Genomic DNA, 13,136 nt, shown 5'->3' on the forward strand with positions numbered 1-13,136 from the left:
GCACAACACTCTCATTTCTGGCATCCAGTTGACTATACTGGATTGAAGGTTTTGTTCTTTGGTAATCAAGCCCTATAGTCTCTCTGATGAGCCGTAATACGGCGAAACCGGTCAGAGGATTGGGATTGATGAACAAAAAACAAAACCTCACCATTTTCACTACTTTAGGGTGTTTCGCAAATCTCTCTATTAATTGTTGAATTGTGTGCTCTAGAAATGGGGTGAATAAATTTATTCTGTAGTACGTGCATATATCCGAAGAATATATTTTATATTTTATATTATTATTTGTCTTCCAACGATACGTGGCATTTGCAGTATACCACCTTTGCGTCTTCATACAGATGAAGGGAAAGTACTCTTCGTCAACTTTATTTCTCAAAAGTGGCAAAGCATTAATAACATCATCCACGTGGCTGAATGCTGTAGCGCTTTTCTCGCGGTTTTCTTCGGTTACGTTGCCTCGGGCGCCACCTTCGTTATTTATAGTGGCTGAAGGTCCACTTTGCGGTACCTGGGTAGCCTTTAGACAGCTGGAGAAAAGTTCCAAAGGGTTCGGGAAGAAAACAAAATTAAAACAACTGTTTTCACTAATTGCACTGTATTACGGCTCTCAATACTTACAGTAAATACTCACGGTAACGAATACCCAATGAAACGGAAATTACCTTATACGGTGGTACGGGGAAAGCGTGTAACGATAATGAAAACTACCTACGGACCCTTCACTACTGATTAGCCTGACTACGGTAGATTAAGACACGGTAAAAGTACGGCGGTACGGTACGGTTATGTAAAACTGACTACTCGGCGCCGGAATTTATTCCAAAAAAACCCAAAGAGGCCCAATTACGTGACCAGCGGTGTTCACGCCACTCGACCTAACCTCTAGGTGCCTCTCCCCGATTCCCCGGGGTTCGACAAATAGAGCCTCGGTTGCACACTGTTTCCCCAAGCGTGCAACAGAGGTTTTAAGTCTCGTGACGTTGCCAGTCACACAGCCGCTAATCCCTCCAGTATTCCCAAACCCGTTTACTGCTCCGTTTCCCCGGAGCTAAGCAAACGAGTCACAGGAATCACCGTTCCCGCTTGCTACACCGTTTCCCCGGTGTTCAACAAACAGGAACAGGACCAGAAGGATTACCTAACTGTTTTCACCAAAATTAGTAACTGTAGCCGGCGCCGTCTTATCAAAAACACCCTCAAACAGAAAACCCCGGAAAGCTATAGGAAATGCCCCAAACGAAAATCCCCTGAAAGATACTGAATATGCCCCAATTTACAGTTTATTATATTAACTACAGTTAACGGTACGGGTTTAAACAGCAAACGGAACAAATACCGGACGGTCGGTATGTGTCTATTTTTTACTTACAAGTTCGCGGAGATAAGAGATAACGGTCGGCACGGATCGGCTTAGCAGGCTGATTTCGATCTTTGCTGATCGAAGAATCCCTATTTTCCGGCTCGGGGCCTTCTTTTATACACAAATCCCACGGTGGGGGCTGTTAGTGGCGGTACCCACTCTCAGCGCCCACCGAACCATTTCGAACGGCACCGGACGGTCCCGATAAAATCGACGCCACGACGGCCTCGGTCTAGCACCCAGCAGTGAAGGTCACGCGTATTCAGATTTAATCAGCGAAAAATTAGTAACTTCGTTACACACCCCCCCTTCTTACGGAAAAAAAAAAAATATATATTTCCCCAACACAATATTTTTTTTTTTATTATTGCGAAAAAAAGCTAAAAAAAAAAGAAACTCTAACGTTAGTTAACTAACACTTAACCTAGCTTAACCTAAACTAAAACTAATCCACCAAGCGGTGGCGCCTCTCGGTGCACCCACACCGTGGGCAACCCCGGGACGACGATCGGCGGCGGACGGGAGACGGATCGGCGGGCGACCTGCGGGAGCGCGAAGGTCGCGGTGGCGGCGGAGGCGGCAGCGGCTGTGGGCAGCACCGACGGGTGGTGACACCCAGCCTCCCACACTGTGAGCAAAAAAGCAGCGGTGACAGCTGGCACTCCGTCCGGTAGTGCCCCCGGTGACCGCACCTCCAGCATGAGTCGGGGTGCACCGTCACCCGATGGTCCTCCATCCACCTTGTCTCCTCTCGGAGGCGTCGGATTGCCACTGGGGTCTCAGGTCGGCTCGGCGGCGGCGGCGACGGTGCGTGGCGGTCCACCTCCCGATAGAAGGGGTCACCCCCCGTTGGGACCACCACTAATACATCGGACGATGCGTCACTGTCGCTCATGTCGGCTAATATAGAAAAAAAAAGAATAAGTGTCGGTACAGGACCCCCGAAACAGAACGAACAGACAACACTATCTACCCCCACAATATTTGTTACCCCCTTTCTACTTTTTTACGGTGTTACCAACTGTTTTTTTTTTCCGGTGCCCTACGGCGGTGCCTGCGACCGCCTAGGCAGCGCCACGCGCACCCGCGTCCCAGTGGAGCTGGTCAGCAAGACACGGCGGCGCCCGCTGGACGCCGAAAACCTTCCCCCCAACGCCGCCACAAGACCGGGTGGCCAGTCCTTCGGGTCTGGGTACACCACGGCGAAGTCCGCCACCTGGCGGTCCGGCCAAGCCTCCCCGTCGCGCGGCGCCCGACCGCCATACCGTGCCAGCAAGATTTCGGCCGCCGACAGGCCGGGTGTTGGGGGCGGCAGGGTGACGGGTATCAACCTCCATGTCGGCGGCGGCGGTGGCGAGGGCGGAATCGGAGACAATAAGGGCGGCATCGGGGACAGACAGGGCAGCGGCGGCGTCCGGGACGGAGGAAAACGGGGACGGCACAGACGGCGGCGGCGTCGGCGGATCAAACAGGTCGGTCGACGGCGGCGGAGGTGACGGTTCGGTCGGCGGTGACGGTCGCGTTGGCGGGGAAAACACACGGTTGTCCGGCTCCCCTAAATCGCCGAGGAACTCGAGCAGTTCCGCTGGCCAATCCCGAAGGTGGGGAAACTGCTCGAAGCAGGGGCGCTTTGCCGGCGGCGGAGTCATTCTCTGTAAACATAGTCGTAAGGTACGGGTGTTTCGGCACATTACCTGCCCACATAATCCCTAAACGGTACAAAAAAAAACGGCACAACCCCAATTACAACCCCCGGAACTCTACGGTACATTAATACATCACCTCCGCAGAACTTAATGGTTTTAAGTCCTTGATATGTATACGGCGGTACCATTTTCCGTTCTCATCCCTTAAGTCGTACACCACCGGTGACACAACTCGTTTTACCAAGTACGGTCCGGAAAACTTCGGGGCTAACTTTGCAGCAAAACCCTTGTCGGCGGATGACAACGGATTTTCCCGTTTCATAACTCGGTCCCCAACTTTACATCTCCATTCTCGTCGGCGCAAATTGTAGTTACGGCTCTGAGCGGAGAAAGCTCGGCCCAGATTAACTCGGACCAACTCATAAACTTCAGCAAGCCTTCGGAGATGTTCGGTATAGCCTTGGTAGTCGGTTTCGGCGGGCGGGCGGTCGTTTGTAAGTTCGGTGACGGGCGGGCAGTCGTTTGTAAGGTCGGTGACGGGCGGACGGGACAATGCAGCGGGCGGCTCCAACTCTCGGCCAAAGTTCAGAAAAGCCGGAGTAAACCCTGTAGACTCATGCCGGGACGTGTTCACGGCGAAAACCAAATCTGTAAGATAAACATCCCACTTTCTGTGGTTTTCCTCACAAAAGGAAGCCACCATAGTTTTCAAAGTTTTATTTGTACGCTCTACCGGGTTTGCTTGCGGTGTGTACGGCGGAGTCAGACGGTGGTTTATTCCCATTTCCTTCAGTAAACCACGGAACAGTTTACCAGTAAACTGGGTCCCGTTGTCGGAAATTACGGTTTTCGGACACCCAAAGCGCATTAAGACTTCCTCGTGTAAAGCTTGACTGACGGCCTTGGCGGTAGCTTTGCGGATGGCTTTGCACTGGACCCACTTTGTAAACCTATCCTGAAACACAACCAAATAAGAGTTACCCTTAGAGGACCTCGGTAACGGCCCCACTAGGTCAGTGCTAACGGTTTCCCACGGTTGACAGTTGCGGGACGGTTGCATCTTTCCAGGCGGTTTCTGGGATTCACCCTTAAATCGCTGACAAACAGAGCAATTCCGGACGAACCGAGCGGTATCTCGGAACATCCCTGGCCAATAATAGCGGCGGGCAATGCGGGCTATTGTCTTGGCTATGCCCTGATGGCCGGCGGTCGGTTGAGAGTGGTTTTCATCCAGTACAGCTCTTCGAGCATCTTTAGGCACGCAAACCTTCCATGGATCGGCCATTTCGTTCTCAGTCAAGTCGGTCATGTCCCAGAAATGTCGATAGAGACGGCCATTGCGCACACAAAAATCCGGAAAAGCTTCGGGGTTCTTTTCCACGGCGGTTTTCTTCGAACTGTACCAAGGACAAGGTACGAAGTCTTCGAGAGCGGAAACGGGGTCCACATCGTCTTCAGGCTTGCCTACCGGACTCCTAGACAAAGCATCGGCTACCTTATTAAGTATTCCCTTACGGTATTTAATTTCGAAGTCAAACTGTTGCAAATACACACTCCATCGAGCCAAACGGCCGGACGGGCTCTTTAAGGAGTGTAACCAGCGGAGCGACTGGTGGTCAGTCACTACGGTAAACCGGTAGCCCTCTAAGTACGGTCTCATCTTTTCGGTGCCCCAAACTATGGCCAGACACTCTTTTTCAGTCACGGAGTACTTCTTTTCGGCGGCGGACAGACTACGGCTGGCGTACGCTATGACATGGTCACCATCGGTGTCATGCTGAATTAGAGCTGCCCCTAACCCAGCGTCGGAGGCGTCAGTCTGTAAAATAAACGGCTTGGTAAAGTCAGGACATGTTAATACGGGAGCCTCTGTAAGCCGGATTTTTAACTGTTCAAATGCAGCCTGCTGTTCTTCCTGCCACTGCCAGCGTACGTTTTTCTTTAACAGGTGGTTCAACGGGGCGGCTAATTGTGAGAAATTTTCCACAAAACGGCGGTACCACGATGCAATTCCCAGAAATCTTCGGACGCCCCTCACGTTAGTCGGCGGCGGTAAACTGAGTATTGCCGAGACCTTTTCCGGGTCAGTGCGGATTCCCTCGGATGTGACAAAGTGACCCAAATATCGGAGCGACCGGCGCCCGAATTGACACTTCTCTGGATTCAGTTTCAGGTTGGCGGCTCGTAGACGGTCAAACACCTGTTTTAAAAAGTGTAAATGCTCGTTAAATGTCTCGCCCAGTACTATTATATCATCTAAATAGGCGAAACAGTACGGCTCTAACTCAGGCCCGATCACACGGTCCATTAGGCGCTGAAAGGTGGCGGGGGCGGAATGAAGACCAAACGGCATTACTCGGAACTGGAACAGGCCTCTACCCGGTACGGTAAACGCGGTAATCGGTTTACTTTCTTCCGTCAACGGTACTTGCCAATAACCCTGTTTCAAGTCTATACTAGAAATGTATCTGGCTCTGCGCAGCTTGTCTAGTATTGCGTTGATAAACGGCAACGGGTACGCATCCGGACGAGACACAGAGTTCACTTTCTGAAAATCGATACAGAACCGGTGCTTACCATCCTTTTTCTTGACAATCACCACCGGTGAGCTCCAAGGGCTCATGGAAGGCTCAATAACGCCCTCTTCCAGCATCCGATCAACCTCTGTGTTGATCACTTCCTGCATTTTCGGATTGCGGGGGTGGTATCTCTGTTTTATGGGGTCGCTTTGTGTCAAGTTAATGTGATGGTAAATCAGCGGTGTTGTGCCCTCTATTGACTCAAAACCGGGCAGTTCGGCGGCCAAAAAGTTCTGAAGTCGGTCCTCTTCATCGGCGGTTAACAACAGTTTCGGCGGTGCGGTAAGACCCAACGGACTGCATGGAAGAGGCAGCGGTACTACGGTAACCTGACTGGTGCTTAGATCAATCTGAAAAGCATGTTGTTTTAACAAATCCATGCCAAACACAACGTCGGAAGTGAGATTTGGCAAATAGCTGAGATCTGCCTGCAAACTAAGATCATTAATAGAGACGGTAAGCCGGAAAGCTTCGGTGATCTTGACCACGCCTCCACTAGCGACTTGAGCGGAACTGGTGTGCGGGGTGATCTGTTGCGAACGTTTAGCAACACACAACTCCCTAACGGCGTCACCTATGAAAGAATGAGCTGCTCCGGTATCTATTAATGCCCTAAACGGTTTTTCTAAGATTGTAACAGGCAGGTGCGGACGGCAATCTTCCTTTGTACGGACAGGCAAGGTTTCGGTTTGACGGTGCTGGACGGACCTTGCTGCAATGCAACACCGATCTAGTTTCCCGCCTGGCAGGTGCAATCCCGGCTCAATACACCGGCCTTGCCACAACGGGAGCAAAACAGCCTTGCCTGGTTTCTGCAGGCCGAACGGTAATGGCCTTTTTGACCGCAGTTCCAGCATTGAGGGCCGTTATCCGTAGCCTGTTGGCTTGGTCCGGCTCGTTCTTCGGTCCCAGTGGATGGTCTAGCTGGCGGCACTGTCGTTGGCCTAATTGTCCGGTTTCCTTGATTTTCTGTAAATTGACGGGTGTTAGCAAAATTTCGGGGCCCTGAGAAAGGCCGTGACGACGGTATGGAGGCGGGAATTATCGGCGGCGGCGGTGAGTGCAGCTCCTTGAACAATAGTTCGGTTTCTCGAACCGATCGGGCAAAGCTGGTGCGATCCGAAAAATCGCCCCGACGGATTTGTTGTCGGTACTCCGGCAACAAATTACGATAGAGCCACCTCAGCTCTTCTTCCGGGCTAATTCCCCCATGACGGCGGATTAACGTCTGCAGCTCAGTTATATACGCACCAGCCGATTCATTCGGTCGCTGACGTCGCCGACTGATTTCCAGCTCCAAATCTTCGGCATAATTTATGGGGAAGTAGAAGCTGCGAAAATCAGCCAGAAACTGCCCCCAGGATCGCCAACTTCCTCTGTTGTTACGGAACCACAAAGCGGCCTCACCCTGTAACAAATCAGGCATACGTGGCAATAAAACGTCCATGGAAATGCCTTGAGCGTCACAGAGCTCTTGGACACGCTCCACAAATGCAACGGGGTCGTTTCGGCCATCAAAGTACACTTTCCAGTTGTGTACTTGCACATGGGCAGTCGGCGGCGGTACGGTGGTAAACGGGGATCCAGAAACGGCGGGCGGTGAGTGAACGGTCGGCGGCAGGGCAAACGTGACGGCTGGCAAGCCTGTCATAGTGACAGGAGGCGTTGTCACCACAGAAGTACCTGTAACAGTCGTAAAATACCGGGTGGTCGTCGACGTTACGGCGGTAGTGGTTGGCGGTGACAGTGGGTGGTTTGGAAACCCAACAACCGGTACTGCAGGAAACGCAAACTGTTGCAAGTGTGGGGACGGTGTTGCCACACCCTCACGCATGTAACGCACCAGTCGTCTACGCAACATTTCCACGGTCCCAGTCACATCCAGGCAAAACTTACTGAGTTGACCCTGCAACTCTTCCTTTTTCAACCCGTAAATCCAACTCACCCTCACGTCAGTCGGTCCCGGTACTACTGACAACTCCATGTTGTCGCTGTCTCGACCCTCGGTCACTCCACCAGCGGCCCTGTCTCCGCTGTAGCCTTCCTCGTCCATCTCTTTTCAGCTAAAGAAAACCGGCAAAAGAAAACAGTCTATAATAAAGGGGAAAAAAAAAATCGGTCCCTGCTCGGGCGCCAAATTTGTAGCGCTTTTCTCGCGGTTTTCTTCGGTTACGTTGCCTCGGGCGCCACCTTCGTTATTTATAGTGGCTGAAGGTCCACTTTGCGGTACCTGGGTAGCCTTTAGACAGCTGGAGAAAAGTTCCAAAGGGTTCGGGAAGAAAACAAAATTAAAACAACTGTTTTCACTAATTGCACTGTATTACGGCTCTCAATACTTACAGTAAATACTCACGGTAACGAATACCCAATGAAACGGAAATTACCTTATACGGTGGTACGGGGAAAGCGTGTAACGATAATGAAAACTACCTACGGACCCTTCACTACTGATTAGCCTGACTACGGTAGATTAAGACACGGTAAAAGTACGGCGGTACGGTACGGTTATGTAAAACTGACTACTCGGCGCCGGAATTTATTCCAAAAAAACCCAAAGAGGCCCAATTACGTGACCAGCGGTGTTCACGCCACTCGACCTAACCTCTAGGTGCCTCTCCCCGATTCCCCGGGGTTCGACAAATAGAGCCTCGGTTGCACACTGTTTCCCCAAGCGTGCAACAGAGGTTTTAAGTCTCGTGACGTTGCCAGTCACACAGCCGCTAATCCCTCCAGTATTCCCAAACCCGTTTACTGCTCCGTTTCCCCGGAGCTAAGCAAACGAGTCACAGGAATCACCGTTCCCGCTTGCTACACCGTTTCCCCGGTGTTCAACAAACAGGAACAGGACCAGAAGGATTACCTAACTGTTTTCACCAAAATTAGTAACTGTAGCCGGCGCCGTCTTATCAAAAACACCCTCAAACAGAAAACCCCGGAAAGCTATAGGAAATGCCCCAAACGAAAATCCCCTGAAAGATACTGAATATGCCCCAATTTACAGTTTATTATATTAACTACAGTTAACGGTACGGGTTTAAACAGCAAACGGAACAAATACCGGACGGTCGGTATGTGTCTATTTTTTACTTACAAGTTCGCGGAGATAAGAGATAACGGTCGGCACGGATCGGCTTAGCAGGCTGATTTCGATCTTTGCTGATCGAAGAATCCCTATTTTCCGGCTCGGGGCCTTCTTTTATACACAAATCCCACGGTGGGGGCTGTTAGTGGCGGTACCCACTCTCAGCGCCCACCGAACCATTTCGAACGGCACCGGACGGTCCCGATAAAATCGACGCCACGACGGCCTCGGTCTAGCACCCAGCAGTGAAGGTCACGCGTATTCAGATTTAATCAGCGAAAAATTAGTAACTTCGTTACAATGCTGTTATGAGGTCGATGTTAACTGCTTGTAGTTGTTTTGATAGCGACAATGTATAGTTCATGACTTTTTGGAGAAACACTAGGCACATAACAAGATTCGAAGATCGAAGTGTGTTGAGCATTTGGAGAGCTTTTGCGATGTTTCTTTATTGTGGCTAGATTGGAGTTCTTCGAGAGCATTCACAATCGCTAAACTTCCTTAAATCTCATAACAGCTTCATACTTTTGAACCCACCGTGTTTCACACATTGCAAGCAGGCTTTTTTGATGATTAGTCGGTAATAGCTCCCGAATTTTACCTTACTGTACGATCCCAACGCAATTTCTCACATCTGCCTGTGAACAAGAGTCAGCAATAGCAAGATTTAGAGAGTATGCACTACAATGTACAGGGTGATTGATTGAATTTTGACCATCCCCTTAACTTCCTTAATTTTGACTTTAGAAAAAAACGTTACATACCAAACTATAAATATTTAGGTCTACTTTACTCTTAAACTGTTTTTATACAGGGTGTTCCAAATTTGAGTAACAAACCAAACTTGTGTTTTTTTAAATACATTCACCAACTTTTTATCCGATATTTGAATTCTACGTCAAACTCTAGACCTAATTGATGTAAAATGTCTGTATCAATATTCAACTTTTTCCGCCGCAGCATCTGTTATACTGTTATGATAAAACCTCACGTTAATGAGATTCCAACATATTTCAATTAGATTGCTCAAGGTCGTGGATTAATTGCATGAGATAATCACTAGCTCTTTATAAATGAACACTCTTGGATCTACTGTAGGAAATCAAACGAACCGTTAGTTGTATATGTACACGCGTATATTACAAAAAAAAACAACCACAATATTTACAATTTGCAAAAATTACAAGGTTGCCGAGAACCAAATTACTGACTGAATTCATAGAAAAAATAAAAAAAAACAAAATTGAATCTAAATTTTAAAATTAAAAAACAGGAAAAGTTTTCCCAGTGCCAAACTGTCCTTACCAGTTTTTAACTGGTGGCTCAACTCTGACGGAGGCTCTGACCTTTTAAAACTCTGTGGCTGCTGGTCGGATTTTCCAACACGTGGGTTGGTCCGGTAAACTCTGGACGGAGCAGTCCAGGTTAGGTTTATTCAATCCCCGATTGGAAAGTTCTTTGGTCGGGAAAACCCTTAGATCTCTGGTCAGAAAACCCTCAGATCTCTGGTCGGAAAGCCCTTAGATCTCTGGTCGGAAAGCCCTTAGATCTCTGGTCGAAAAGCCCTTAGATCTCTGGTCGGGAAGCCCTTAGATCCCTGGTAGGGCCGAACACAATACTGTGTTGAAAAATTGGGCCGATACAAAATAATTTAAAAGAACCAACAGTAAAACCAATTTGCCTGTGATTCGGCCAGATGATCAAGGATTTAAAAATTTTAAGTCACACACGTGCCACCACGCTCAGAACCTAGGTCAGATGTCGGCAGTTCGGGTGCTGTAGTGGTAAAAGGACCGATGTCACAAAGTGGGGTGATTAAATAGGCCACCTGACACCTGACACAAAGAAACACGACCACAAACCGACGCTTCCCCAACAAAAATCGAAAACTAATCACGTGAATACGGCACCTGATAACTTATCAGGTCACGCACCCACATTTACAACAAAATTTGCACAAAGTGCAAATGGAGCTATTAAGCGATCGGAATCGGTCTACTAGTGCAACTAGGCCCACGGACATTAAAAATACAAACTAAACGAGTTACGGACGAAAACTATTTCGTACGTAACACACTCCCCTAAATAACCAAAAAAAATTAAACTTGTTTAATTTTTAAGTGAAAGTGCCCCTCGAAACTGACCTAATGAAAAGCAAACCAAAGGACGGTAAACCACCAAAATCAAGAAAACAAATGTGATGGGCGTCAGCATACCATTTGAAGGTATTCTGGGTAATACGGTATCCACAGAATCTTTCAATTAAACAATTGAGTATATAAGTACCCGCCACTGTCCCTTAATAATGACTTATTGAAAAAGGTGTTAGGTAACAAATGTCATTATCACCAAAACAAGAAAACACAAACTTGTTCATTATGGATTCAATCAATTAGAAAAACATACGACCGACTCAAATCGTGTACACCTATTAAACCAACGGAATTGCATCCAAAGTTAGAGTCAATCCTAACAAAAAAAAAACAAAAACTAAATCTCAATAATCAGGAGTCAGATGAATGAGCCTCAGAATGCTCGTCACTTAAAGTCACATCCGGTTTAATGTCAGATACATGCCAATCTCCCAAATTATTTCCATCCCTGTCAACCAAACGGTATACCAAATTAGAGAGGACATTAGAAATAGTACAAGGAATGTACCTAGGTGCCAACTTGGCAGCAAAACCGTCTACTGCTTTAGATAAAACATAATTTTTCTTCCAGACCTGATTTCCAACATGATACTTAACATCTCTCTTTCGAAAATCATAACGTTGTTTACTTTGAATGTAAGATTTATGAAGTCGTTTCCGAACTTCTTCATAGATGTTAGGTAATTCCTGAACTGTATTGGGGTTATGCACTTTATCAGAAATTTCCACTTTATTGTCAGTATTATCACTGATTAAACCATAAAATGAACCATCAACAAGTATATTCCTGCCAAAGTTTAAAAATGCAGGAGAGAAACCAGTAATTTCATGTTTAGCCAGTCTAATAGCCTGGGCAACTTGGAAAATAGATTTATCCCAATCCCTGTGATTTTCATGAATGTACGATCCTATTGCGGTGATTATCACTTGGTTGACTTTTTCAGTATGGTTCACTTGTGCATGATATTTAGCGTTATACTAAATTTTCTGGACATTATACTTAGTCATGAGATCTTTAAACTCCTTCCTAGTAAACTGACTACCATTGTCACAAGAGAGAATCTGGCAAACCCCAAACAAAATGTTGGATTTATACTTCTCGTTTGTAGTGGACTGTATGATTCGATTATTTTAATGAAACGAACTTTTTTAGCTAATTAAACGATTATATTCGGGAATTAAAATGGTAACGTGTCGGCACGGCGACGGCTTCGTACGAGAGAGAGAGATGCAGCGTTGCCAGTTATTAAAGTCCAACTTTAGGCATCTCTTGGTGGGGGTAAAATTCTAGGGCGCTACTCTCCTTAAGGGTTTGAATATTTACAATGTTTACAACATGCCGCCGGCCTTGAAATACAAAGATATTTCAACAGTTCGAACAACATGTCCTTATTTAAAATTAAGAGAACAAATTCTTAAGAAAACATTAATAGTCACTGCCATTGTCCGTTATCGGCAACGGACATATTTTCGTAATCGCGCGTGACAGAACACCTTTCTTCGTGCGCACTGACACTACACGCACTAATTTATCAGCTCCGGGGTGAACAGCCACTATGCGACCCATAGGCCAATGCAAGGGAGGTTCATTTTCTTCCTTGAGTAGTACGAGAGTTCCGATCTTGATGTTCTCTTGTCGAGTCTTCCACTTGGCTCTCTGCTGTAATGTGTTGAGGTAGTCTTTACTCCAAAGACTCCAAAATCGTTGCGCTAACTTTTGCAGTTGTTTGTACTGACGTAATCGGTTGGTTGGAATGTCACTGTCGTGGGATTGGGGTACAGCGACTAGACTCTCGCCGATTAAGAAGTGCCCAGGAGTGAGTGCATCAATATCAGTAGGGTCATTGGATAGGGGTAGGATAGGTCGAGAGTTTAGGATGGCTTCAACTTGTGTAAGAAGCGTATAAAATTGTTCAAAATTTAAATGATTATCCCCAATGACACGTTTCAAGTGATATTTAAACGAACGCACCGCAGACTCCCAAATACCTCCATGGTGAGGTGATCGCGCCGGTATAAAATGCCAATTAATTCGATGATCAGAAAAGTAGTTAGAGTATTTATTAGAGACGCAATCTCGCACAACCTGGCAAAGTCTAAGTAATTCACGGTTAGCACCCACAAAATTGGTTGCATTGTCACTAAAAATATGCTGACATAAACCGCGTCTCGAGACAAATCGTTTGAAGGCATTAAGAAATGCTTCAGAGCTTAAGTCCGTTACAAGTTCGGCATGAACAGCGCGGGTACTGAAGCAAATAAAAACGCAAATATATGCCTTAATAGTTACCCGATTCCGTGTTTTACCAT

The 13,136-nt window shown here is 47.4% G+C and overlaps 2 protein-coding genes across 2 annotated transcripts; both read right to left on the reverse strand.

The window, feature by feature from the left end:
* Positions 1–585: 585 nt before the first annotated feature.
* Positions 586–2,261, reverse strand: LOC145739986 (uncharacterized). Its single transcript, XM_081995309.1, has 2 exons — positions 2,059–2,261; positions 586–1,994 (listed from the first exon to the last, which is right to left on the reverse strand). The coding sequence occupies exons 1-2, from the start codon at positions 2,259–2,261 to the stop codon at positions 1,796–1,798; spliced, it is 402 nt and encodes a 133-aa protein (XP_081851435.1). The 3' UTR covers positions 586–1,795.
* A 9,991-nt stretch (positions 2,262–12,252) lies between these two features.
* On the reverse strand, positions 12,253–13,136 carry LOC145739976 (uncharacterized). The gene is made up of 2 exons (XM_081995299.1): positions 13,117–13,136; positions 12,253–13,075 (listed from the first exon to the last, which is right to left on the reverse strand). The coding sequence occupies exons 1-2, from the start codon at positions 13,134–13,136 to the stop codon at positions 12,253–12,255; spliced, it is 843 nt and encodes a 280-aa protein (XP_081851425.1).

Source organism: Ips typographus, unplaced genomic scaffold, assembly GCF_016097725.1.
Source record: "Ips typographus isolate SLU unplaced genomic scaffold, UJ_Ityp_2.0 IpsContig87, whole genome shotgun sequence".
Classification (NCBI taxonomy): domain Eukaryota; kingdom Metazoa; phylum Arthropoda; class Insecta; order Coleoptera; family Curculionidae; genus Ips; species Ips typographus.

What these genes read in the sequence shown, in the direction of transcription:
- LOC145739976 (XM_081995299.1), bottom strand. Translation starts at nt 13,136, where the DNA reads ATGGTAAAACACGGAATCGG. An exon ending in ATGGTAAAACACGGAATCGG is followed by an intron (nt 13,076 to 13,116) that starts GTAACTATTAAG and finishes TATTTGCTTCAG; the next exon opens with TACCCGCGCTGTTCATGCCG.
- LOC145739986 (XM_081995309.1), bottom strand. Translation starts at nt 2,261, where the DNA reads ATGAGCGACAGTGACGCATCGTCCGATGTATTAGTGGTGGTCCCAACG. An exon ending in CACCCCGACTCATGCTGGAG is followed by an intron (nt 1,995 to 2,058) that starts GTGCGGTCACCG and finishes TTTTGCTCACAG; the next exon opens with TGTGGGAGGCTGGGTGTCAC.